A 23,331-nucleotide genomic window follows, 5' to 3' on the forward strand; every position below is an offset into this window, starting at 1 on the left:
ATTTCCCAGAGATTGCTGGTGATTGGGTAAAAGGAGTCCAATAGGGAGCTGTGAAACAAAGAGTGGCGTGGCGACATGTCACAGTTTGAGGCTTAGCCACGCCCACATCGTTATACTTATTTAAAATCCGACGGTTGAATTTTTTCCTTTATGTCTTAAGAGTATATAGCAGAAGTTTGAAGGCGATTGGTGAAAAGGGCGATGGAGCATCACTCTCCAAACAACGTGTGCGAAAACCACTAAATCGCGTATTTGGACCAAAATGGCCGACTTCCTGTGCAACTTTACACTTGGCTCCAAGAGACTTTTTTGTAGGGCCTGAGACACCACATTAGTGTACCAAATTTCGTACTCCTCAGTCAAAGCATGGCTTGGGGCTGACAGTTTTAATGGTCCTAGGGGGCGCTATTTCAGAAAATAGGCCACGCCCACCAGATGTTCACATCAAAATCTTTGGGGGGCCAGACTAGGATCACTCCCAATAGGTTTCGTGGCGATATCTCTAGAAATAACTAAATGGGAGGCAAACGTAAGGCCACGTCCGTACGCCTGACTTCGCCTGCGCCGCCACAGCCCCGCCTTCTGCAGAAAACTCCCATAAAGTGACACCAAGCAACCCCAACTTGTCTTCAGTTACCTGCTACAAATTTGGGGTGATTATTTGAAAGGGCAAATTTTGGAAAATTTCCCAGTAAAACTTTACCTTTTAAGGCCTGAGGGGGCGGGGCTTATGTGACATCATCAATCAACCATTCATTTGTCTTCGGGGGGCGATGACGATTGTCCATAGAAAATTACTTTAACTGTAATTCTTTCATTTATGAAATTATAGCAATTTGAATTTTTTTGGCGAGTGCTCGAACTTTGAGGCCTGGCCCCGCCCCTTCAGTATTTACGAAAAGTCAATTTTATTGTCTCATTCGACTCGACCATCGCTTCTGGTCGATCGCACACTATTTTTGAGACAATCGTGCGAAAAATGACCAAACTGTTCAACCAAATATAGACCCTAGAAATGGCCAAAATGGGGTCAAAATGGCCACTTTAGTCCAAAATGGCCGACTTCCTGTTTGATATTGACCATGGGTGCAAGAGGCTTTTCTGTGCGTATTGTTGAGTTCTACAAGTGTACCAAATTTCATCACTCTACTATGAAAAAAGGTCAAAGCGGAGGGGTATTTTTAAATTTCCAGGGGGCGCTGTTGGAACATTTTTTTACCAACTTTCACGTTGCCATTGAAATACGTAAATTTCACACACTTTCTATATTGGGCCAGAATTTGGTGAGTTTTTGGATATGCTAAGACCCCCTAACCGCCACCCAAAGACGCGGAAGAAAAAAAAAGAAAAAAGAAAAATAAGAAACGGAGCAGATACAATAGGCCTTCGCAGCGCTTCGCTGCTCGGGCCTAATTAAAGCTGCAAGCAGCGTCGTTCGGCCCTCGCAGCTCCGCGCCGCTCCGGCCTGGCCGGCAGCCCAGGGCACCAGGGCATGTCCGCAGACCAGAGACATTGACCACCCCGACACCAGAAACCGCTAACGATCACCTCGTCCTCACCTCACCCTGACTCAGCATCCCCTCTGAGCCCACCAAGTTTGGTGCAGTTACGACCTCGTCTGTAGGAGTTATTACAGTTTTAATGGTGTGTAGGGGGCGCTGTGGTGACAATATACAAATCTCACCAACCGTTTGTGTCTCATTCGATAAAGGGCATGATTGTTGATTGCCATGTTCAGTCTCGTGCAGATGGGAGGCTGTTTGTGGAAGTTACGATCAAACGTAAGGTCACGGCGTCATGCCAGAATTCACCATGGCATCAAAGCCCCTCCCTATCTGGAAAGCTATCAGATCTGAATGGTCATTACAACATCATGAAGACAGTGCATGACCTTGGTGTCATGTTGACTAAATTAGAGGGGACAAATATGGGCATTTCACCATTAAACAATAGACTTCCTGTATTCAGGGGGCGGGGCTTAGGTGATGTCACCTGTCCACAATGACGTTGTCTTGAGATGTGGTCAGTGATCACACAGACAAAGGTTGATATAGATCTGATCATGCACATTGGAGTTGTTAAGTCAAGTAATGTAATGGCGAAAAGTCAAAGTTTGAGGCTTAGCCACGCCCACACCTTGATACTTATTTAAAATCCGACGGTTGAATTTTTTTCTCTATGTCTTAAGAGTATATAGCAGGAGTTTGAAGGTGATCGGTGAAAAGAGCGACGGGGCATCAAGGTCCAAACAACATGTGCGAAAACCACTAAATCAAGTACTTGGACCAAAATGGCCGACCTCCTGTGCGACTTTGCGCTTGGCTCCAAGAGACTTTTTTGTAGGTCCTGAGACACTACATTAGTGTACCAAATTTCGTGATCCTCAGTCAAAGCTTGGCTTGGGGCTGACAGTTTTAATGGTCCTAGGGGGCGCTATTTCAGAAAATAGGCCATGCCCACAAACTTCAGCTGTCCAGTTCTATTGGGGGTCAGACTCGGATCACTCACCAGACATTTTGTGGCAATGTCACGATAATTGAAGAAATGAGAGGCAAACGTATTTCCATGGCTTGATGGCGAATTTCGCCATGCTCCCAAAGCCCCGCCTTTTTTCGAAACCTGCCAGTACTATAGACCAAGTGACCTCAACTTGTCAGCTGCTATTTGCCAGAGATTGCTGGTGATTGGGTAAAAGGAGTCCAATAGGGAGCTGTGAAAAAAAGAGTGGCGTGGCGACAGGTCAAAGTTTGAGGCTTAGCCACGCCCACACCTTTATACTTATTTAAAATCCGACGGTTGAATTTTTTCCTTTCTGTCTTAAGAGTATATAGCAGAAGTTTGAAGGCGATTGGTGAAAAGGGCGATGGAGCATCACTCTCCAAACAACGTGTGCGAAAACCAGTAAATCACGTACTTGGACCAAAATGGCTGACTTCCTGTGCAACTTTGCACTTGGCTCCAGGAGACTTTTTTGTAGGTCCTGAGACACCACATTAGTGTACTAAATTTCGAAATCCTCAGTCAAAGCATGGCTTGGGGCTGACAGTTTTAATGGTCCTAGGGGGCGCTATTTCAGAAAATAGGCCCCGCCCATCGGATGTTCAAATCAAATTTTTTGGGGGGCTGGACTAGGATCACTCACAAGAGGTTTTGTGGCGATATCTCTAGAAATGACGAAATGGGAGGCAAACGTAAGGCCACGTCGGTACGCCTGACTTCGCCGCACCGCCACAGTCCCGCCTTCTGGAGAAAACTCCCATAAAGTGACGCCAAGCAACCCCAACTTGTCTTCAGTTACCTGCTACAAATATGCGGTGATAAGTTGAAAGGGCGAATTTTGGACAATTTCCCAGTAAAACTTGACCTTTTAAGGCCTGAGGGGGCGGGGCTTATGTGACATCATCAATCAACCATTCATTTGTCTTCGGTGGGCGATGACGATTGTCCATAGAAAATTACTTTAACTGTAATTCTTTCATTTATGAAATTATAGCAATTTGAATTTTTTTGGCAAGTGCTCGAACTTTGAGGCCTGGCCCCGCCCCTTCAGTATTTACGAAAAGTCAATGTTATTTTCTCATTTGATTCGTCCATCGCTTCTGTTCGATCGCACACTATTTTTGAGACAATCGTGCGAAAAATGACCAAACTGTTCAACCAAATATAGAGCCTAGAAATGGCCAAAACGGGGTAAAAATGGCCACTTTAGTCCAAAATGGCCGACTTCCTGTTTGATATTGACCAGGGGTGCAAGAGGCTTTTCTGTGCGTATTGTTGAATTCTACAGGTGTACCAAATTTCATCACTCTACTATGAAAAAAGGTCAATGCGGAGGGGTATTTGTAATTTTCCAGGGGGCGCTGTTGAAACATGTTTATACAAACTTTCACGTTGCCATTGAAATACGTAAATTTCACGCACTTTCTATATTGGGCCAGAATTTGGTGAGTTTTTGGATATGCTAAGACCCCCTAAAGGCCGTCCAAAGACGCGGAAGAAAAAAAAAGAAAAAAAAAAAAAAAGAAAGAAAGAAAGAAAAAAAAAAAGAAACGGAGCAGATACAATAGGCCTTCGCAGCGCTTCGCTGCTCGGGCCTAATAAGAAACGGAGCAGATACAATAGGCCTTCGCAGCTTCACTGCTCGGGCCTAATAAACGGAGCAGATACAATAGGCCTTCGCAGCTTCACTGCTCGGGCCTAATAAACGGAGCAGATACAATAGGCCTTCGCAGCTTCACTGCTCGGGCCTAATAAACAGAGCAAAAACAAGAGGCCTTCGCAGCGCTTTCGCTGCTCGGGCCTAAATACGGAAGAAAAATAGAAGCGACAAAACTGAAGAGAAACCCCGGAAAAAAACCTCACGAGTATGGGAGCACTTCACTCTAGATGCCATGAAAAGACGGGTGACCAGCAAAATATGCAAAAACCATCTAGCATGGCACGGAAGCACGACGTCCCTAAGTGAACATTTGAGACGAAAACATGTGGGGGCTGATGCAGCAGAGGAAGAGCCAGCCCGGTAAGTAACAGAAAATAAGTCATCACTACACGCAGATCAAATTTGGGACTTAGTGTTTTAGCTGAGTTCATTGTAGTGAAAGTTAAACATGTTTTTTTTTTGCCGCGTCAGTCTACGGTGTTCTACTTCTGATTGACTAAATGCAGTCGTGAATCTCCTCCGTGTTGTGAATCATGCGCTTGCCAAATTTAGCATGTCTGTTCATAAGAATGTTCTCGTTAAGAGAAAAACGGCACAAACCCTTAACTATGTTCCTCATTCATAAAACGACAACTCTGCAGAGAAAAATATACAGACGAGCTGTGTCCAGGTGAATATAATGCGGCATAGTTGTACGCTTTCAATTTTTAACCCTTACCCAACGTTTAAATTTTCTAACGTTAAAGTCATTAGAGCACAAAAAAATGCACTTAGAAAGCTTCCTTTAGAAATATTATATAATATTTCATAAGTCCCAATTTTTTTACATGAATTTCATCCTTGGCTTCAGCCCTAACAAAATATAATAAAATATGTGTGTGTTTCTCAGATTTAACCCCTTCATTGCCAGGTTTATTAGCAAAACCCGAAGTTTGAAAACTGTACAAAAAATGAAAAAATCAAATCATTTTTTGTGTGTTATGTCCAGATTAACTTTTTTGTGGGTAAGTTGTCACAGCCTTGGAGTGTCACAAATAGGCATAAAAATATTTTTTGCTCACTTTGTAGTTTTTGTGTAATGTCACATTTTCTAAAATACTCACGTTAAAGTCATTAGAGCACAAAAAAATGCACTTAGAAAGCTTCCCATAGAAATATTATATAATATTTCATAAGTCCCAATTTTTTTACATGAATTTCATCCTTGGCTTCAGCCCTAACAAAATATAATAAAATATGTGTGTGTTTCTCAGATTTAACCCCTTCATTGCCAGGTTTATTAGCAAAACCCAAAGTTTGAAAACTGTACAAAAAATGAAAAAATCAAATCATTTTTTGTGTGTTATGTCCAGATTACCTTTTTTGTGGGTAAGTTGTCACAGCCTTGGAGTGTCACAAATAGGCATAAAAATATTTTTTGCTCACTTTGTAGTTTTTGTGTAGTGTCACATTTTCTAAAATACTCACGTTAAAGTCATTAGAGCACAAAAAAATGCACTTAGAAAGCTTCCCATAGAAATATTATATAATATTTCATAAGTCCCAATTTTTTTACATGAATTTCATCCTTGGCTTCAGCCCTAACAAAATATAATAAAATATGTGTGTGTTTCTCAGATTTAACCCCTTCATTGCCAGGTTTATTAGCAAAACCCAAAGTTTGAAAACTGTACAAAAAATGAAAAAATCAAATCATTTTTTGTGTGTTATGTCCAGATGACCTTTTTTGTGGGTAAGTTGTCACAGCCTTGGAGTGTCACAAATAGGCATAAAAATATTTTTTGCTCACTTTGTAGTTTTTGTGTAATGTCATATTTTCTAAAATACTCACGTTAAAGTCATTAGAGCACAAAAAAATGCACTTACAAAGATGACCAGTTGAACACTTTATTAAAGCACACGAACAAAGAAAAAGTGTGTGTGTGTGTGTGTGTGTGTGTGTGTGTGTGTGTGTGTGTGTGTGTGTGTGTGTGTGTGTGTGTGTGTGTGTGTGTGTGAGAGAGAGAGAGAGAGAGAGAGAGAGAGAGAGAGAGAGAAAGAGAGAGAAACACAGAGGGGAGTGAGCTAACAGCTGCAGGCTGAGCACACAACTGTTGAGTGCTCCTTGCACACAGCCTGTCCACATGCATGGCAAAAGCGTGCATGCACGCTCCTCTTCCCTCTGAAAAGGTGGCATCTTTTCTTTGTCTGCTCCTGGGCTGGACCTGGCTCCACTTGCTGCTGCACCTCCAACAGAGCTGCAGCGCTGCTGGACCGCGGCAAGCGAGTGCGCCTCGCCTGGGCTGGTCTCACCATGGAGGTCCCAAGCTCCTGCAAGAACAGCCTTCGACGGATGCTCCTCTTCTGTTGGTTCCAGGCCGGTTCCACAGACAGCCACAGGACCAGGGCATTGTAGGCGCTCACATCTAACATGTTGCAGAAGAGCGACATGGGCCAACGTCTGGTCTTGCGGCGGCAGCTGTATGTTGCAACGAGCTGGAATAAAAATAAATGAATAAATAAATTACATATGCAATTAGGTTGGTGAATTATAATAAAACAAAATAAAATAAATAAATTACCTTGTCCAAGTTGTCAACTGCCCCTTTGCAGCGGTTGTAATCGATGATTACGGTCGGCTTCTGCTGCGGTCCCTCCTGGATCTGAACCTGATGGTGTTTGGTGCTGAGGAGCAGAACGTTCCGCCGGCGCTTTGGAATGTAGCTCACCGCGGTGGCGGTGGAGGTGAAGCCGAACAGGGAGGACAGAACCGCTCTGCTTTTCATCTGGAGCAGCTGTGGGGGCAACTCTGGCTTGTTGCGCCTAACTGTTCCCACAAGACAGATTTTTTTTTTAGCAGCTCCTCTCCAAGAACCAGCGAGGTGAAAAAATTGTCCGTGGTGACAGTGCGGCCGCTCAGACCCTCCGTGAGTTCCAGCACCACCCGCTTCCCTTGCCCCCTTTCTGCCGGGGCGTCTCGAGTAGTCTTGCCCAGATAGGGAATAATCCCCCAGGCATAAGAAGTGGCCACATCGCACACCACCCACAGCTTGATGCCATATTTTGCCGGTTTTGAGGGCATGTACTGCTTGAAGTTGCAGCGACCTCTGAATCCGACGAGCTGTTCATCAACGCAGACATCTTCACCGGGGTTGTAGGCGAGAGGGAGCCGGGCCGCCCAGAGGTCCCACACTTCCCGCAGGGGAGCGAGCTTGTCCTGCTGCACCAACCGGCGGGCTGCCCTGGTCAAGCGGTCATCAAAGCGCAATGTTGCAGTCAGCATGTGGAACCTTCCCAAACTCATCGTGGCTCTGAATATCGGCCTCCCCGTTTCCTCCCCCCAGAGGCTGGCAGATGATTCCCCACGGGAACGGTGCACACCAGCGAGGATGAGCAACCCAAACAATGCCCGGAGTTCCACGCGGTCAACGTCTGTCCAATCGTCATATTTTCTTCTTCCCTCTATATTGGTGTATTTTATTATTACATCTAGGATTGTTGTAGTTAAAAAAAATCGAAGCTGTCCTCAATAGTTTGGATGTAGCTGACAGCGAGGCGGGTGATCCCACAATGGCGGACGTCTGGAGCCCGAAAGGGGATCCTGGTGTCGGGTGTCGGGGACCAGGCGATCCCGCTCTTTGATTGCCACAAAGGATGGTCCCATCTCTCCTCTGCGGCAACCACCTCCTCATCTGAACCTTCTTCCATTTCTTCCCCTGAGTCAGGCCCTGGGGTAAAGGCCTGATCTTCAGCCTCTTCATCCGAACAAGAGCTGTCATCCGTGGATGAGGATGAGGCTGACTCTCCCTCTTCCTCAAGCTGCTGAAACACCTCCAGGGCTTCATTCACATTGAATCTTCTTCTCATGGTTGCGGTTCAAAGAAATGAATCCTGATCTGAGTCTCATATATGTACTTTTAGTCAATTGGTGCACCTGTGTAAGCTGCCCCTACTGAATGTAAACAAAATTCGATTCTGCAGGAATTTGTTTTGAAAAACAAATGTATGCCTTTGAAGTTTTTCAGCCTTCATCTTAGCTTTCATCCATGCAAATGCTTTGTACTTATTGAAATAACATTTTGCAAAAGTAAAATTGTGAATGAGTATCTGAAATTTAGCAGAAAATCCTTTGATTTTTGATATATAGCATGCCTTTGATGAATATTCATGAAGTCAACAGAGTGTGAGAACCTGTGCCCCCCCCCTACACTCCCATGGCCCACACCTGCTCAACCACTCCAGATAATGATCACAGATCTGTCCTTTGAAGATCTGTAAAGTGCTTTGATACCTACATACACGCATGCCTGAACAATCACACACAAAGGAACACATGTCAAAATGCTATTTTGCAGAATAAGCTAATTTTGTACATTCAGTCAGGCTTATTTTTTGAAAGAACACTGAAAAAGCACAATTACCAAAAATTCAGAACACACACATGCAAACTATTGTATGGCATCTCTAAATAACACACAAACCATTTTTTTGCAAAATATGTATTATAATGGGCAGTCAGAGGTAAAGAAATACAGCTAAATCATTCAGTTTAAATGCTGGGTCAGCCATTGCCCTGCTATATATGGAGAAAGTATGCCATGTAGTGAAAAACAGTAAAAACTGCTTCTTACATTTGTGATGAGACTGTAAACACGGGCACAATCATAATTTTTTAAAATTATGCCAATATTTATGCTAATTAAAAATATATGATTTACATGAAAGTCAATGGCACAAAAAAATGCTTCAATGTGCTTAACTGTACAAAATGATTTCCACGTTTTAATAAAGTAGGTTGAATATTTTTTTCAAACTTTTTTTTGTAATTCCTTCCAAAATACACATCCTCCATAAAAATTAGATAAATTGCATTAACATAGCCAAAGTTATTCACAAAAATACACGTGTCAGCACAAAAAAATGCTCTAATGTGAGGTAAGGGTTAAATACAGGAGAAATTCAGAAAAAGTCATTTTTTTACTATTAAAAGGCTGTTTTAGGCTGAGGCTGAGACTTGCAAGATGGCGCCGCAGACGGCTGCCTTGGTACTTTGGTGCGCTGTTATTGTTCTGTTTTTGTGTGTAAATTGCGTATCTGGGTTCTCCTACTCAAGAGAAGAACTCATAAGTTACAAACCTATGATTCCGGTGGACTTAACCTCAGAGAGACATAATAAGACACCTTTCGTCAAACTTTTTGACAGGTCTATTGTTCTTTGACCTTTTTGACCTTTCAGTCCTATTGTTCATTTTGACCCTTGACCTTGCCCCCCTTCCCTATCATCAATCAATTGGACAGGTGTATTGTTCAATAACCCCCTGACCTTGCCCCCCCTTCCCTATCATTAATCAAAGAGACATAATAAGACACCTTTCGTCAAACTTTTTGACAGGTCTATTGTTCTTTGACCTTTTTGACCTTTCAGTCCTATTGTTCATTTTGACCCTTGACCTTGCCCCCCTTCCCTATCATCAATCAATTGGACAGGTGTATTGTTCAATGACCCCCTGACCTTGCCCCCCCTTCCCTATCATTAATCAAAGAGACATAATAAGACACCTTTCGTCAAACTTTTTGACAGGTCTATTGTTCTTTGACCTTTTTGACCTTTCAGTCCTATTGTTCATTTTGACCCTTGACCTTGCCCCCCTTCCCTATCATCAATCAATTGGACAGGTGTATTGTTCAATGACCCCCTGACCTTGCCCCTCCTTCCCTATCATTAATCAAATGGACATGTGTATTGTTGAGCGTCCAGATGGCCTAGACCCCCCATGCCGCATCATCAATGGCGTATTGTTGAACGTCCAGATGTCCATGATCCCCTACGTCATAGCCTAATGTGTGTAATGGTGTGTGAAGTTTCTTTTTGTGTTACCCCAGTGGTTCACACAGCCCCCTCCCTTCTGAGTGTAATCCTATTGTGTTACCCCTAGCATAACTCTTTAAAAGCTCAGATCGTGTCCGAATGCTGAAAAGCCGACCTCTAAGAAAAAATGATGAACCACGAGGAGCTGAATGAAGCACCAAGCCACGAGGAAGAGGTGTCTACTACATCCGACGCTTCAACCTCAACTCAAAAAGTGAAAGAAGAGAGCGTGGATACGCCGCTGTCAAAAACCATGCTTTGTGAAAAATCCATCGCTATCCATCAGATGCCTGCAGGGATTGGTGCTCCCTGCAAATCTACATTCTACATCTGCAGAGTGCAGGTTCCTCCTTTCGGCGGTAAAGAAATCTTGGAGCAAATATGGCAGTTGGAACCTTACGGCTATACCGGTAGTTTTGGGTACCGGTTCAGCTATGACACCAAGGAACTGTGTCTAATCCAAGATGTGGCTGAGGGGGAACCTCTTAAATCGTATTTATCAAACTCACCAGCGGTTCTCTCCTACAACGACTGGGCTGTGCTCAGGCTGGCTGTTCCACGCAAGGTGTACAGAGATGATGGTGAGAGACCTCGTCCGCCTGTCAATCGCAGCGGGCCGCAAGCTCTTCCAACGTTGGATGAAATCCAGAACGCTGTGACAGCATTCAGCGCTTCATGGGAGGGGGAAGAGGATGCGGATGGAGAGTGGATGTTCAAGGCCTCGGTCCGTGTGAGAGGATTTGAGCTCTTTTTTGTGCTGGAAAATGTGCATTCTGTATGCGGAATTTACCGCCTTCTACAGGTTGTACCTTTCGAAGCCTGGTGTGAAAAAATAAATGAAGTAGAGGATCGTATTACTTCACTTTTTCGTACCAGCCGCTGTTGGAACGACATTCTGACAGTGCGAAAAAAGCTGATGTTCTAAGACCTGTCTTAGGAGGAGGAGGAGGAGGTTGCATCATACCACGCCCCCCACCCAGCACTAGTTATAAAGAGCTTACAGTTAGAAACCATTTCATCCAGACGATCTAAGGCATCAGCATGACGGGGTTCTACAATCAGACGACCCTTGAAGACCTATGGAGCCCACCACCGAGCTGGGTACTAACGGATTCATCACCACCGAGATACAACACCAGTCCGAGGTCCAGATCGCTACCATCACCACCACCGCCGAGATACAACGGCAGTCCGAGGCCCGCATCGGCGCCACCGTGTTTTCCAGAGGATAACCTACCACGACTCCCCACCATCATGGAGGTTCCGGAGAACGTACCATTCAGGCCCTGGGTCGACGGGACTGATCCACCTTTGGTGACATCAAACCCTGAGCCGCCGCCAGGTCATGAGGAGGAGGAGGAGGATGTGCAACCCCTCGACATCCAGAGCACCGATGAGGAGCCTCACCGTCTGCCTGACTGGGTGTTTTCAGAAGACAAAGTAGACCGTGTGAAAATGGGTCTTCTTCACTTGGTCAACATGGCGATCAGAGCTCACTTACCAACCATCTGCCACGGATGCAAGATCGATCACCCCAGTCAACGGCAACACGAATGTCTTTACGTAGCTGAAAATGAATTATTTTACGATTTTCACTTTACGGACATTATTCGCAGGGTTTTAACACCTAAACTGATTCCGGCTCTTCAAAGTTTTCTCAGTCTGCACGGCTTCCAGCCTCTGGACACTGAGATTCTGTTCACCATGGCTGTGACGCAGCTGCACGGATTCAGGGCTGTGATGCCCATTCACAAAGACATTTTTCCGGTGTACGATCGCCTGTCCAAAGCTGACCTGGACGCGCTGTCCGGGGTGGTGATGGAGTGAGCGAGCTGCGGAGGGTCTCTTCTACAACTTTATTATTATATTTGACGACAGTATGATTAGATTTTAGTTCTGAATAGTGTTTAGATTATATTTGACGACAGTATGATTAGACTGTGATTTTATTAATTATATTTGACGACAGTATGATTAGATTTCTGACTAGTGTTTAGATTATATTTGACGACAGTATGATTAGACTGTGTGATTTTATTCATTATATTTGATGACTGCTGTTTTTTACAGTATGAATAGATTTTATTTCTGACGGTAGCGTCATTAGATTGTGTGATTTTATTCAGCTGTGTGTACAATTTATGAAATAAAAAGAACAAATGAAAACAAATATGCATCATTTTTGCCAACCATTCATCAGAGATGGAGGAGGTAATGAAAAAGGTTTATTTTACACCAGAACATCAGGGTAGTTACGGTGGTGTGGAAAGGTTTAGAACCGGTTTACAACAAGATATTGGGGAGAAAGTTTCATCGGATAAGTCTCGCGATTTTCTCTCAGAACAAGACGCCTATACACTTCACAAACCTGCAAGAGTTCATTTTCCGAGAAATAAGGTTTTTGTCTCAGGGCCGCTAAAACAGTTTCAAGCTGACTTATGCGACATGCAGGCCTTGTCAAAATCAAACGACGGCTTTAATTACCTATTAACCGTCATAGATGTATTTTCAAAGAAAGCCAATGTACGAGCCCTGAAAAACAAATCGGGGAAAGATGTTACAGAAGCTTTTGCTTCAGTTTTGAAAGACAGCGGTGTCCCTAAAAAATTGCAAACGGATGTTTGGACACAGTCTCTTCGACTCGCTCCCATCTGGCAGAAGGCTCAGATCCATTCGGACCAGAACCTCTCGCCACAAAAACAGTTCCTTCCCCTCTGCTGTTGGACTTTTGAATGAAAATCCTAGGGCAGCCCACTCAAGTTGATTGGTCCCAGTCACGTGACCCGATGCTGTGCTTGAACCATTCAACAAATACTCAGATTAGTACCTACACGGAGTAGATAGCTGCTTCTCTAATTATTGCCACTTTTAACATTAATGATTTTATCATGAGTGTTTTATTAGTTCTTATATTTGCTTATCTCTTAACTGATTTTTTTTCTATCTTACCTTCTGCACCAAAATACCGCAGCAATTTCCTAATGTGACTTGGCACACATAAGGCAATAAAAACTTCTGATTCTGATTCTGTTTTACTATCTAACGCTGTAAAACGCCTCACAACGCATTTTTATCAAAATAAATGATCACTGTATATTGTTAATTAATTCAAATAATATAATATTGATTTAGTGTTGTAGTGTGCTGCTTTATTTTATATGCGTACTTATGTCAGTCAATTTGTGTTTCTTATGCAGAAAAAAACAAGCAACGATGGACAACTACATGGGGAACAAGTCACTCACCCCCCAGCAATGCATACCACTTACAAACTCTATTCTAGATTCTACATTATTTTTTATGGAATTTACCTCTTATATTTTGATGCCAAAAAATTATTCTGGACTGATATTTTGCACTGTTTAGCTCATTTTACACCGCTGACTGTGTTCATGTGCAATAAAATAGATTGCAGTCAACTGCACAATTCTCGTTTTTCTTTTTCTTAACTGAAATGTATTCCTCACTTGTATAGGTTAAATAGCTAAACAATAACAAACCGATTAATCGATTAATCGAAAAAATAATCGACAGATTAATCGATTATGAAAATAATCGTTAGTTGCAGCCCTACATACAGGCCTTCCATTTTGTATAACACTGCTTTTATTGTGTTTTGGTTGGTTATGTTCTGGTGACATGTAGAACTTGGGAGAGCAGGCTGCTGCCTGAGAGGTGGTTGGAGACGGAGTGTCTCTATGCTGCTTTGTTATGGTCACTTATGTGCGTAAGGCGAGTGGTGTTACGACCCTTCCTGGGGAGTTGGGCTCGTGTGCAAAAAGGAAGGGACAATAACACGGGATTTAAAAGTTAAAATGATGATCAGGTTTATTTACAACTACAAAAAAACATAAATCTTTCCATCCACAGGTTGGGAATAATAAAACTAATTCTGCCTGTGGGAATTAAAACAAAAGTACAAATAAGTAGGGATGTCCCACTGGGCAAAGATTACTGGGTTCTGGACCAAAATAAGGATCTCCAAAGGTCCAAACTCTAAACTGGGCAGTTAAACCAAACTCAAGGTGACATTTTAAACTAAACCAAAAACCCACAACACTCTAAATGTAATAAAAGGGAGATCTGCACCACAAAAAAGATTAACTCTAAACCAAAACTTAACAGCTTATCCAAACGCAAGAAGCTGTTAGCGAAAATGCTAACAGTAGCTTTACCAACGTTAAGTTCAAGTTACCAAGCTTAAATAAACCAAAATACCCAGCAGCAAACAGACCAGCATGGAAGAGAGACTGCTACCACCAAAACAGCTCTCCCAATGTCTGAAAGAAGCTCCCTTATGAAGGGAGAAACACTCCCGGTGATTTTCTACATCTGCGATAGAGACGAAGCAGCGCATCTGACCCCGGAAGTTGTTGTCCGTTGCCGGGAGACGAAGGCGGGCAAAACAGGAAAGGAATCTAGTAGCGGACGGACATTGTTCCGGGTCTTCGGTATTTGGTGGAGATGTTAGTGAAGGCGGAGAAGAGGGAGAACTAGAGGAAAAGCAGGCAGATTCCTCCTCTATTTACAAACTCCTGGGGATGCAACAAGTGGGCGTGGTGCGTCGACTACCGGATCTGATGTCGACAAATTTTTAGAATCGAGCCGTCGACGTCATCGAGGCTTTGCTGCAGCCCTACAAGGCATATAGCACACTTACAGCACAATAACAGCAGTTATTCAAGGTGCTTTAAATCATTAAATTTGCAAAAAAGAAAAACAATTTGACAGCAATATAAAAACAGCAGACAAGGCAACGAAAAAAAGTACGATATTAGTAGGGCTGCAACAATGAATCGATAAATTTGATGAAAATCGATTACTAAAAGCGTTGGCAACGAATTGCGTCATCGATTCGTTGTGTCGCACAACTCTTCCAAAAGCGCCCCCCCTTCCCGCCCGCCGTTGCGCGCAGAGAGATCAGCGCGAGGGAGAGCCGGCAGATCAGCGCGAGGGAGAGCCGGCAGTTGTTTGGAAGAGAGGAACATGGCAGAAGCAGCGAGAGTCAAAAAAATAAAAGCTTTTTAAGTTTGGGAGCATTTTCAGTTAAATCAGGCGAAGACATGCGTTACCTGCAACGTTTAGGTCAGACTTAGCATGGCACGGGATGATGCAGCGTCTTAAACGCAAGCATGTCGGGATCATCAGCGAGGAAGGAGAGAACTCTGTGTCCGGGTAAATTAAAAACTTTTCAAAAGTGATTCATCCAAGTACCGGATTATTACACAGGCTAGACATGCCCTAAGCTCGTAAAAAAAGAGTCTAAAGTCGTGAGCGCGACGCTTATTAGATGAGCGGGGGGACTCGTGCTGCTGCGAACCGGTTCCGCCCAAGGCCGGATTAACTGGGCAATTGCCCAGGGCCCACGACCTCTAAAGGGCCCAGGGCACGAGCAAAATACCGTATCTATAATTTCCCGCTTTATGAGGACTATGGTGACCGTACGTTCCGTTTTCCCCGGACATGTCCACTTTTCACTCTCTGTCCGGCGCGTCCGGACTGCGGGTTCTTGTATTGATGAAAATGTCCGGCTTTTCATCCAGGAGCAGGGATCGAATTATGGGGGAGCTGTATATCCTACACATCCGGGGAGCCGGAAAAAAGTTTTCTATATTATATCATTTTTGGACTCTTTTGAGCAGAGAGCGGCACAGCGCATTGTTGCGCAGCGATCCAGGCAGCTGCTTCCAGCGCACGGTCCATTCTCAAAGTGGCGCAACCAAAAAACTATAATTAGCACACGATCGTTCATGTCTGCACATGTTCTCTATTTTCTGTCTTATTTGTGCCTGAAGCGCGCTACTGCGGAGCTCATCACCTGTGCTGTGGTGATGTCACCTCACGCAGCATCGAAAACGCGCTCTGCGCTTTGCGGTCAGGAGATCCCTTTGATCTGCTCAGAAGTAACTGATGAGGTGAAAAAGTAAGAATCCAGGCAGCAGTTTTTCTGGAGTATTAAGAGGAGATGCAGGAAGATGAGAGACAGACAGGACAGGAAAATAGTTCAATAAAAACAACAAAACAAAACAAAGTGTTGAAAAGTAAAATGTAGATAGATTTATCTCCACTACACGTTTTTACCTGTATAAAACAATAAGTTACACACATGTAGTATTTATAAATTTGATACTATTCAGGTCACCTTCAACACTCAGTCACACACCCAGGGCCGTTTCAAGACATTTTGGGGGCCAAGGCAAAATGCCCCCCCCCCCCCAATAACTGGGCTCCCCAGAAGCCTCTGTGTAATTCATACCCTCTCCAGTAGTGTTAGTTATACAGTGTTTATAAAAGCCCCTCAGGCATCACTGACATGTTCTAATATTATCAGATGAAAAACTAAATTATCAGACATGCTGTCTCATCTGCTTCTTTTCTAAACTTGCAGAAAGTAACAAAACCATTTGAAAGCCACTAATTGTGGATTCTCTGAAAGTTTCCATGGAGTGTGTGACAACTTATTTTTTCAGTCATTTTTGGAAATAGTGATCAATTTTGATTAATTCACAGCCTATGTTTAATTACATTTAAAAATTAGTTGTTTGACATCCCCAGTTATAATAAATGTCTACAGATGAGATCAAACAAAACAGATGAGAATTGCCCTTAAGCTGTTTAATTGGACCAAGCATTTTAGGTCACAGAAAGATGTAGCTTAGGGTCTCTGTCTATGCACCTTATAAGACAATTTAGGTGATGGCATGTTGTTTTTCTGCTATTGAACTGTTTTCTAATAATGTTGTGTTAAATAAAGTGAAGGAAGGAGAGAAATAACGTTTCCCTAGCAGTTTTTAAAAATTTCCCCATGTAATCCGATTAATCGATTAATCATGTCGAGACCCCATCCGATTCATCGATTATCCAAATAATCGTTTGTTGCAGCCCTAGATATTAGCTTAATGCAGCAAGTTGAAAAGAAACTAAATGATGAATGATGTTCTATGACATAATTCAAAAGCTATTCTAAAAATTTGAGTTTTGATTTAAGACAGTTCAGTGTTTCAGCAGCTTTACAATCTTCAGGGAGTGAAGAGGCACTTTAGATTTAATTATTTGTTTTCTTCACAGATTGCTTCTGATGACCTGATGTCAACACCGCCAATGATGGCAACCATGCTGGATCATAGGCCCAAGCACCTGGGATTTCTGACCCCACCAAGGAGGGTTGCAGCTCATGCCAAACTGCTTGAAGTTCTGGCTGAGACTGAAGCAGAAGCCGAATGCAAGAGCTCCACGTCAGCAGATGCGATTGGAGGCCAGCAGGAGTTGGTCGGGGGCCGGGGCCGGGCGGTGCCAGTCCAGGCAGCTGGACTTCAGAGACGCAGTGCGTATGCTTTGCTCATGGGTGAAAACTATACCCCCAGGAGCACCGATGAGGTAGAAAAAGAGGTGGACAGCTTTCTGAAGGATCCGCCACCACTCCTTGATTCCAGTCCCACAACATTGTGGAAAATCAATGAAGGAAGGTTTCCAAGGCTGGCAAACCTGGCACGAAAGTACTTGGCCATACCAGGCACATCAGTCCCTTCTGAGAGAGTATTCTCAGCAGCTGGCCTGACTGTTAACAGGCTGCGCACACGACTTACTCCTGACCATGTGGATTTGCTGATATTCTTGAACAAAAATAGATAAGTCTATCTATGCTATGAAAAGCACCAGGGATGTTTTGGTTGTTTGTTTTATGAAGACTGTCATCAGGGAGCCTATATTTTAAGTTAACTAGAGCTACAGTTTTGGTTTACCAACGTAATTGTGATATTGTCACATTTCACAGTTAAAAAGGGATTATAAATACTGCTGATGGTCCACCTGCAACACCTTATTTGCTTTACAGACTTTATTTTATTATTATTCATAGAAACGTGCACTATGTTAAAGGAGCCTATATTCTATTTTTCTTTTCAGGAATGTATATTTTATGCTGCTGCTACTTATTTTCCAATATCGCAGATGAGAAGCAAAGATGTATTTTCATTTCAAGTAGCTGCTATAAAATGTTATTTCCTGCCGTCAGCTGATCCCAGAATAAATCTTTGATTAAGGAATATTATTTGCATTTTTTTCTTCATATCATTTAGAAGATGGCATTTTATGTTGCATATATAGTAGATGGAACCTAATCAGAGGTTAATTCAATTTTTCAGAAAAATTGCCGCTTATCAATCAATCAATCATCGTTCGATAAGATGAAACAACAATCGATTAATGAATTACTCGATAATTTGCATCCCTACTTGGTATCAAAATGTGTCTTTAAAATTCACGGACATCATATGTGAAATCCATGGCACATAACAAGCGGGTTTAGAAAATAGCGTTTTTGGCCCCATGCGACTATCTACATTTTACTTTTCAACACTTTGTTTTGTTTTGTTGTTTTTTTTGTTCTTCGGGGGACTTGTGGTCTGGAAGTAGATGGGTGTGACTTAGGCTCCTATTTTGTGTAACTACAGTAACAAAACCTAAAGTTGCTTTGTGTCTTCAAAGGACATTAATAGTTTTTCTGCGTTTGCCTTAGCAAAAGAAACATCACATTTCTCAGGTCTGATAGGTCAAATGCTGTTAAAGTTTTGTGGCCTTGAAATTAAATGAGTCCACCATCAGCAATAATAATTTAGGCCTCCTGTTAAAATAATCTAAATACGCCCATATTAAACCAAGTCTGTCTATTCTTCTAGATTTGAATTGTTTAGTGACTTTACCTCCATTTTGTCTTGATGCATTTGTTTTCTTTCCACAGTGACAGTTCTTTTCTTGTTGAAGTGAAACTGTGTGTCCTCTCTGGCCTTGAGCAGGGCTTCCTTCTTCTTCTCATACTCAGCTGCAAACTCGTGGGACTGACACATACACTCTAACATCTTTGTTCTCTCCTTTGGATCCTTCAAAGCAATAGACTCCACCGCCCCCTGGTGACACACAGAGGTAATTACATATCATCTTTGTCCATGTTTGACTTTAGGTTTCAAACGGTTTCAAATAGATTTAACTACAAATTGTCAGTTCCCTGACAACACAGCAATGCAGACTTGCAACTAAAAAAACAGGTTAACAAAGATCTATTATATAAGTCGATTATAAAGTCTATTATACCAAATAAAAGTATTTCTGTCTCTGTGCAGGTTCATGTCAAACAGGTGGACCAATGACACTCTTAAAATGAATTAACTTAACAATATTCATGTCTAGGGCTGCACAATACATCATAAAGATATCGTTATTGCGATATCAGCATGCTCAATATGCATATCGCAAAGAACAGATAAATATCGCAATGAAAGGTCAGCTCAAATGTTTGCAACACATAATGCATTCTGTCAATCAAACGAAAGCATGAGGTTGTTTTTAACAAATCAAATAGAGCTCTTCACCCATTTGGCCACTTGGGTGGGCTCTCATGGGTTAGATGTCCGCCCCCGAGGTGGACGGCACTTAATTTTGATGGCTAGCAAACACCTGAGTTTGTCATGGTCTGCATTCTGCGTCTCCCTCATGTGTCTCCTTGTGTTCTCCATCCCTCTCTAGGTTCCCCCCATGTGTCTCCTTGTCTGCATCCCCCCTTATGTGCCTCCCTGTGGTTCCCCAGCCCCCCTCCAGGTTCTATCCAGGTTTCCCTCGTTTCCGTTAGTAACTTTTCATTAGTTTTCTGTTATTGTAGATTGTCTAGTTTGTTTCTCCCTTTAGGTATCATCCTCCCCTGTCTTCCAGTGTTTTTGGTTCTATTACCCCAAAGTCATTAGTTTTATTATCTTTAGTTCTCCAGTGTCTTATTTCAAAAGTGTTTAAGTGATTTAGTTCAGTAGCTTGGTTTAACTGGTTTTAGTTGAGGCTTTCCTCGCCTGCCCTGTTCTGCTCCTCCTCTTGGTTATTAATATCACCTGTGCCCAATCCTTCTAATCACCCAGCCCCTGAGTATAAAACCCAGTCCTGTGTTTCTGTTTGTCGTTCCATTGTTTGTGTCAGCGTTGTTCTCGTTCCCTCTCTTGGTCTCTAGGTATTTGGAAATTTCTAGGTCTCTTGGTTTTTGGATATCTCCAAGTCTGCTCATTAAAGGAGCACTTGGTCTCTAGGATTTACGCATTAGGATTTGGGATTTATGTTTTTGGCTTCCGGCCCTTTTTGGAGTTTGACTTGGGACGATTATCCCTAATAATGGACTTTACTTTATTTCTACAACTCCTGCCTCGTGTCATCCTGGTTACTGCATCTTGGGTCCTAACCTCCCCCCTACTCACATTGTGACAGAGTTAGCTTTGTTCTGCTCTTTCTGCTGATTCTGCTTATCCTGGGATCCACTGGTTGCCTTTTCTTGTTGTTTTTCTTTTTCCCTTTCCTCACATCATTTGTTTTTCTCATTTTATGATTTTTTTATTTCTTTGTTTTTGATTATTTTAGTTCCTAAGTTAAGTTTTTATTAATCGCAAGTAATATTGTCATCGCAATATAATCATTGTTATCGAATATCGCAGGTTTTCCTAATATCGTGCAGCCCTATCCCTGTCACATAATTTGTGCACAAACAGACCTAATGATCAGTTACTATTTTATTAACTAAATAAATGCCTTTTATTGAGACATTCAAGTCAAGTTTGAACTTATTTATTTCAAACACAATTCCAGATATTTAAAAACCCTTCATCCATCCATTCTCTTCCGTTTATCTGGAGTTGGGTCGTGGGGGCCCTTCATAATTTTTTTTTTTTTTTTACAAAACATTAGTTAACTCCGGTATCAGTTGCTGCAGTAACAACCAAGTAAAATGTGAACTACTGTTAAGAGCAAATTGCAGGTTAGAGACTCCCATGAACCAATGTTTAGAGAAACACAATAGAAACTGGTTTTAAACTTCTTTTTTTTTTACACATACATAAATTATTTAGGCTTTTAGAGTAATTTTTGTGAGAAAGTATTTTTTTGGCAAACCAAGTGACGGCAGCTGAGGGAGCCCATTTAGCTTAATCAAATGAAAAATATGGATTCTAATGCCAGCTCTGACACAGAGGAAACTTTACTTATGATGGACCAAAACCATAAAGTTATGTGTTTGCTGCACGCCCCAGAGCGCAGACACAAACCAGGAGGAGAAATGATTGGCCAAAGCAGAGAGATTGTGCTGCGATGTGAGGAGAAGCAGTGGGGGAGCAGCAGGTGTCTTGTGAGTTTACGATGTTACCTTAAACTTGTGTGCTAAGTAACATCACAACATTGTACAGATTACTACCATGTACCTGACAATTAAAATAGTATCATCAGTTAATATAATATTAATACTTGACAATAATAAACTAATGAGTGTCTGTCAGCTGCCTCATACTCGTTAACATCCGTTCACGTAACGTAGTTTAGCGCTTAGAGAGGGAGAGAGACGCATGCCATCCGGTTCTGGAGCTCATGCAGGCTTCTGTGAGCTGGATCCGACCCAGACACCAGGGAGCCAGCTCGAGCTGGTATTTTTAAAAGCAGCACAACCTCTCCTGGAGGTCCAGGCGGCGGTTCTGATCCAGTTCCGACCTGGAAACCAGCTGGCCCGCTGAGCCACGCGTATCTTCAGGTGGTCAGTTCTGAGCTGGTTCTGACAGTGATGAGTTCCAGAAATCCACATTTAATTTTTTAAACCGTGCCACGGGTCTAAGGAGCCCAGCGCGGACCTCCCTGTCCCGGTACTGACCGATGTGGGCTACAGAAGTCTGTCTTTTCAGCTGCACAAAACGCCCTCAGGCACGGAGATAGAGATGTTGTTTCTCTTATCTGTAAACCCATGGACTTGATGTCCAGTAGGGTGCACGATATTAGGAAAACCTGCGATATTCCATAACAGTGCTTAATATTGCGATATCGATATTACTCACGATAAATGAACAAATACTAAAGTATGCAGTGTTGATGTCGTCTGGCGTGTGACGTCTGCTCTGGGTTCAAAGCAAACAAAAACTAATGCATGAATTCCATTACAACATAACATTATTATTGCAAAATATGCAGCTGCACCTGCTACTGTATTAGCAGCAAAACAACAAACTGCATGCATGCAGTTTCTCAGTGACTTTAAAAACATCACCTCCACCATAAAACCTTTTCTGATGCTCCAAATACAGAAAAACATCCCTTACCAGGGTTTTTAGAACAAATAAATAAATAATTTTAAATGTTAAATAATAGTTAACATCACTTAAATGCAACAGCAAATTCTCTCATTGCTACTGAACATTTTCTCCACTTATGTGGTTATGATATAAGGCTGTTGCTGCTATTGGGAAGTGAACTGTGCTGGGCCAAACTAGGAGAACATTAAGATTTTCTGAGGGAAAGAGAAAAACAATTGTCTACCTTTCAGAAGAGGAACTGGCAAAAAAACTACATGGAAAATATGTGAAAACGTTTGGTTTTAACCCCAAGTTGAACAAGTTTACCTAGATAAAAAAAAGCAGCTCAGATGATGAAACTGCAACTATGATTCTGATAACAAGCTAACAAATTGAACTAGGTCCTCTAAGATAACCGGCTAGCAGAGCTTCTGACTGACAGTTTATGTGCTGCAGCAAATCAACTATCCTGATTAACAAGGTTATAAAAGCTCATAAATGAAAAATCACTTTGATGTGTGGGGGAACTTTTCCATGCCCTCTTTAGCAGGATGGGACTGGGAGGAGAGTGCTGTAGCCTTTTAGGTGGAAGCTAACCGGAGCCTGGGGCTAACATCACCACCCGGTGGAACACTAGCAACATGGAGGTGGGTTGGTTCACCGGCACGTGTCGGAGTCAGCCCGGTAAAAATGATTAACAACACCGAGCAGACTCACGTTCACGTTTGAAAGCAGCGCTGATTCCAGAAACCTCAGCACAAAATGTGTTCGTTGCTCTGAGCCAGCAAGACGAACAAGGGAACGGCGCCGCTAATGTTCGGGTGTTGCTTTCCATCCTACGGTCTATGTAGGGGGCGGGCGAATTACGTGAACGGAACCATCTGATTGTCCGCATACCAGAAGGGCTACATTTGATTGGTCAAACAATACTTTCACGTAAAAAACAGAGCTGGTTTACAAAAAGTTGATGTTTGACACGGATGGAAATGTTGAACCAAACATTTATCGCTGTTTTTGACGTGCTTTGCGATGGGCCTATCGCACGTCCTGTTATCGTGATGATAATTTTTCAATATATTGTGCAGCCCTAATGTCCAGACAGGCTGGAGTTGGTACAGCCTTCACAAACTATAGTTTATCAAAATGAACACAATCCAAAACTAGTAAACACACACACTTACTTGGTAACAAACCCTCTCTACACTAAAATTACCCACTCTCCACACTCCCTTTGGTTACGTCAG

General features: G+C 42.6%; 2 protein-coding genes across 5 annotated transcripts in view; both read right to left on the reverse strand.

The window, feature by feature from the left end:
• The window catches only part of smc1b (structural maintenance of chromosomes 1B), a 218,780-nt gene that overhangs the window by 194,011 nt on the left and 1,438 nt on the right, over positions 1–23,331 (reverse strand). For all 4 annotated transcript variants that reach the window (XM_054732714.2, XM_054732713.2, XM_070550220.1 and 1 more), the window contains exon 4: positions 18,710–18,913. In XM_054732714.2, coding sequence (XP_054588689.1) covers positions 18,710–18,913 — 204 coding nt within the window. The remainder of the gene's footprint in view (positions 1–18,709; positions 18,914–23,331) is intronic.
• On the reverse strand, positions 6,224–6,924 carry LOC129153497 (piggyBac transposable element-derived protein 4-like). The gene is made up of 2 exons (XM_054732723.2): positions 6,721–6,924; positions 6,224–6,634 (listed from the first exon to the last, which is right to left on the reverse strand). The coding sequence occupies exons 1-2, from the start codon at positions 6,922–6,924 to the stop codon at positions 6,224–6,226; spliced, it is 615 nt and encodes a 204-aa protein (XP_054588698.1).

This window comes from Nothobranchius furzeri, chromosome 4 (assembly GCF_043380555.1).
Source record: "Nothobranchius furzeri strain GRZ-AD chromosome 4, NfurGRZ-RIMD1, whole genome shotgun sequence".
NCBI classification, from domain to species: Eukaryota; Metazoa; Chordata; class Actinopteri; order Cyprinodontiformes; family Nothobranchiidae; genus Nothobranchius; species Nothobranchius furzeri.

What these genes read in the sequence shown, in the direction of transcription:
- LOC129153497 (XM_054732723.2), bottom strand. Translation starts at nt 6,924, where the DNA reads ATGAAAAGCAGAGCGGTTCTGTCCTCCCTGTTCGGCTTCACCTCCACC. An exon ending in CAGTTGACAACTTGGACAAG is followed by an intron (nt 6,635 to 6,720) that starts GTAATTTATTTA and finishes TTTTTATTCCAG; the next exon opens with CTCGTTGCAACATACAGCTG.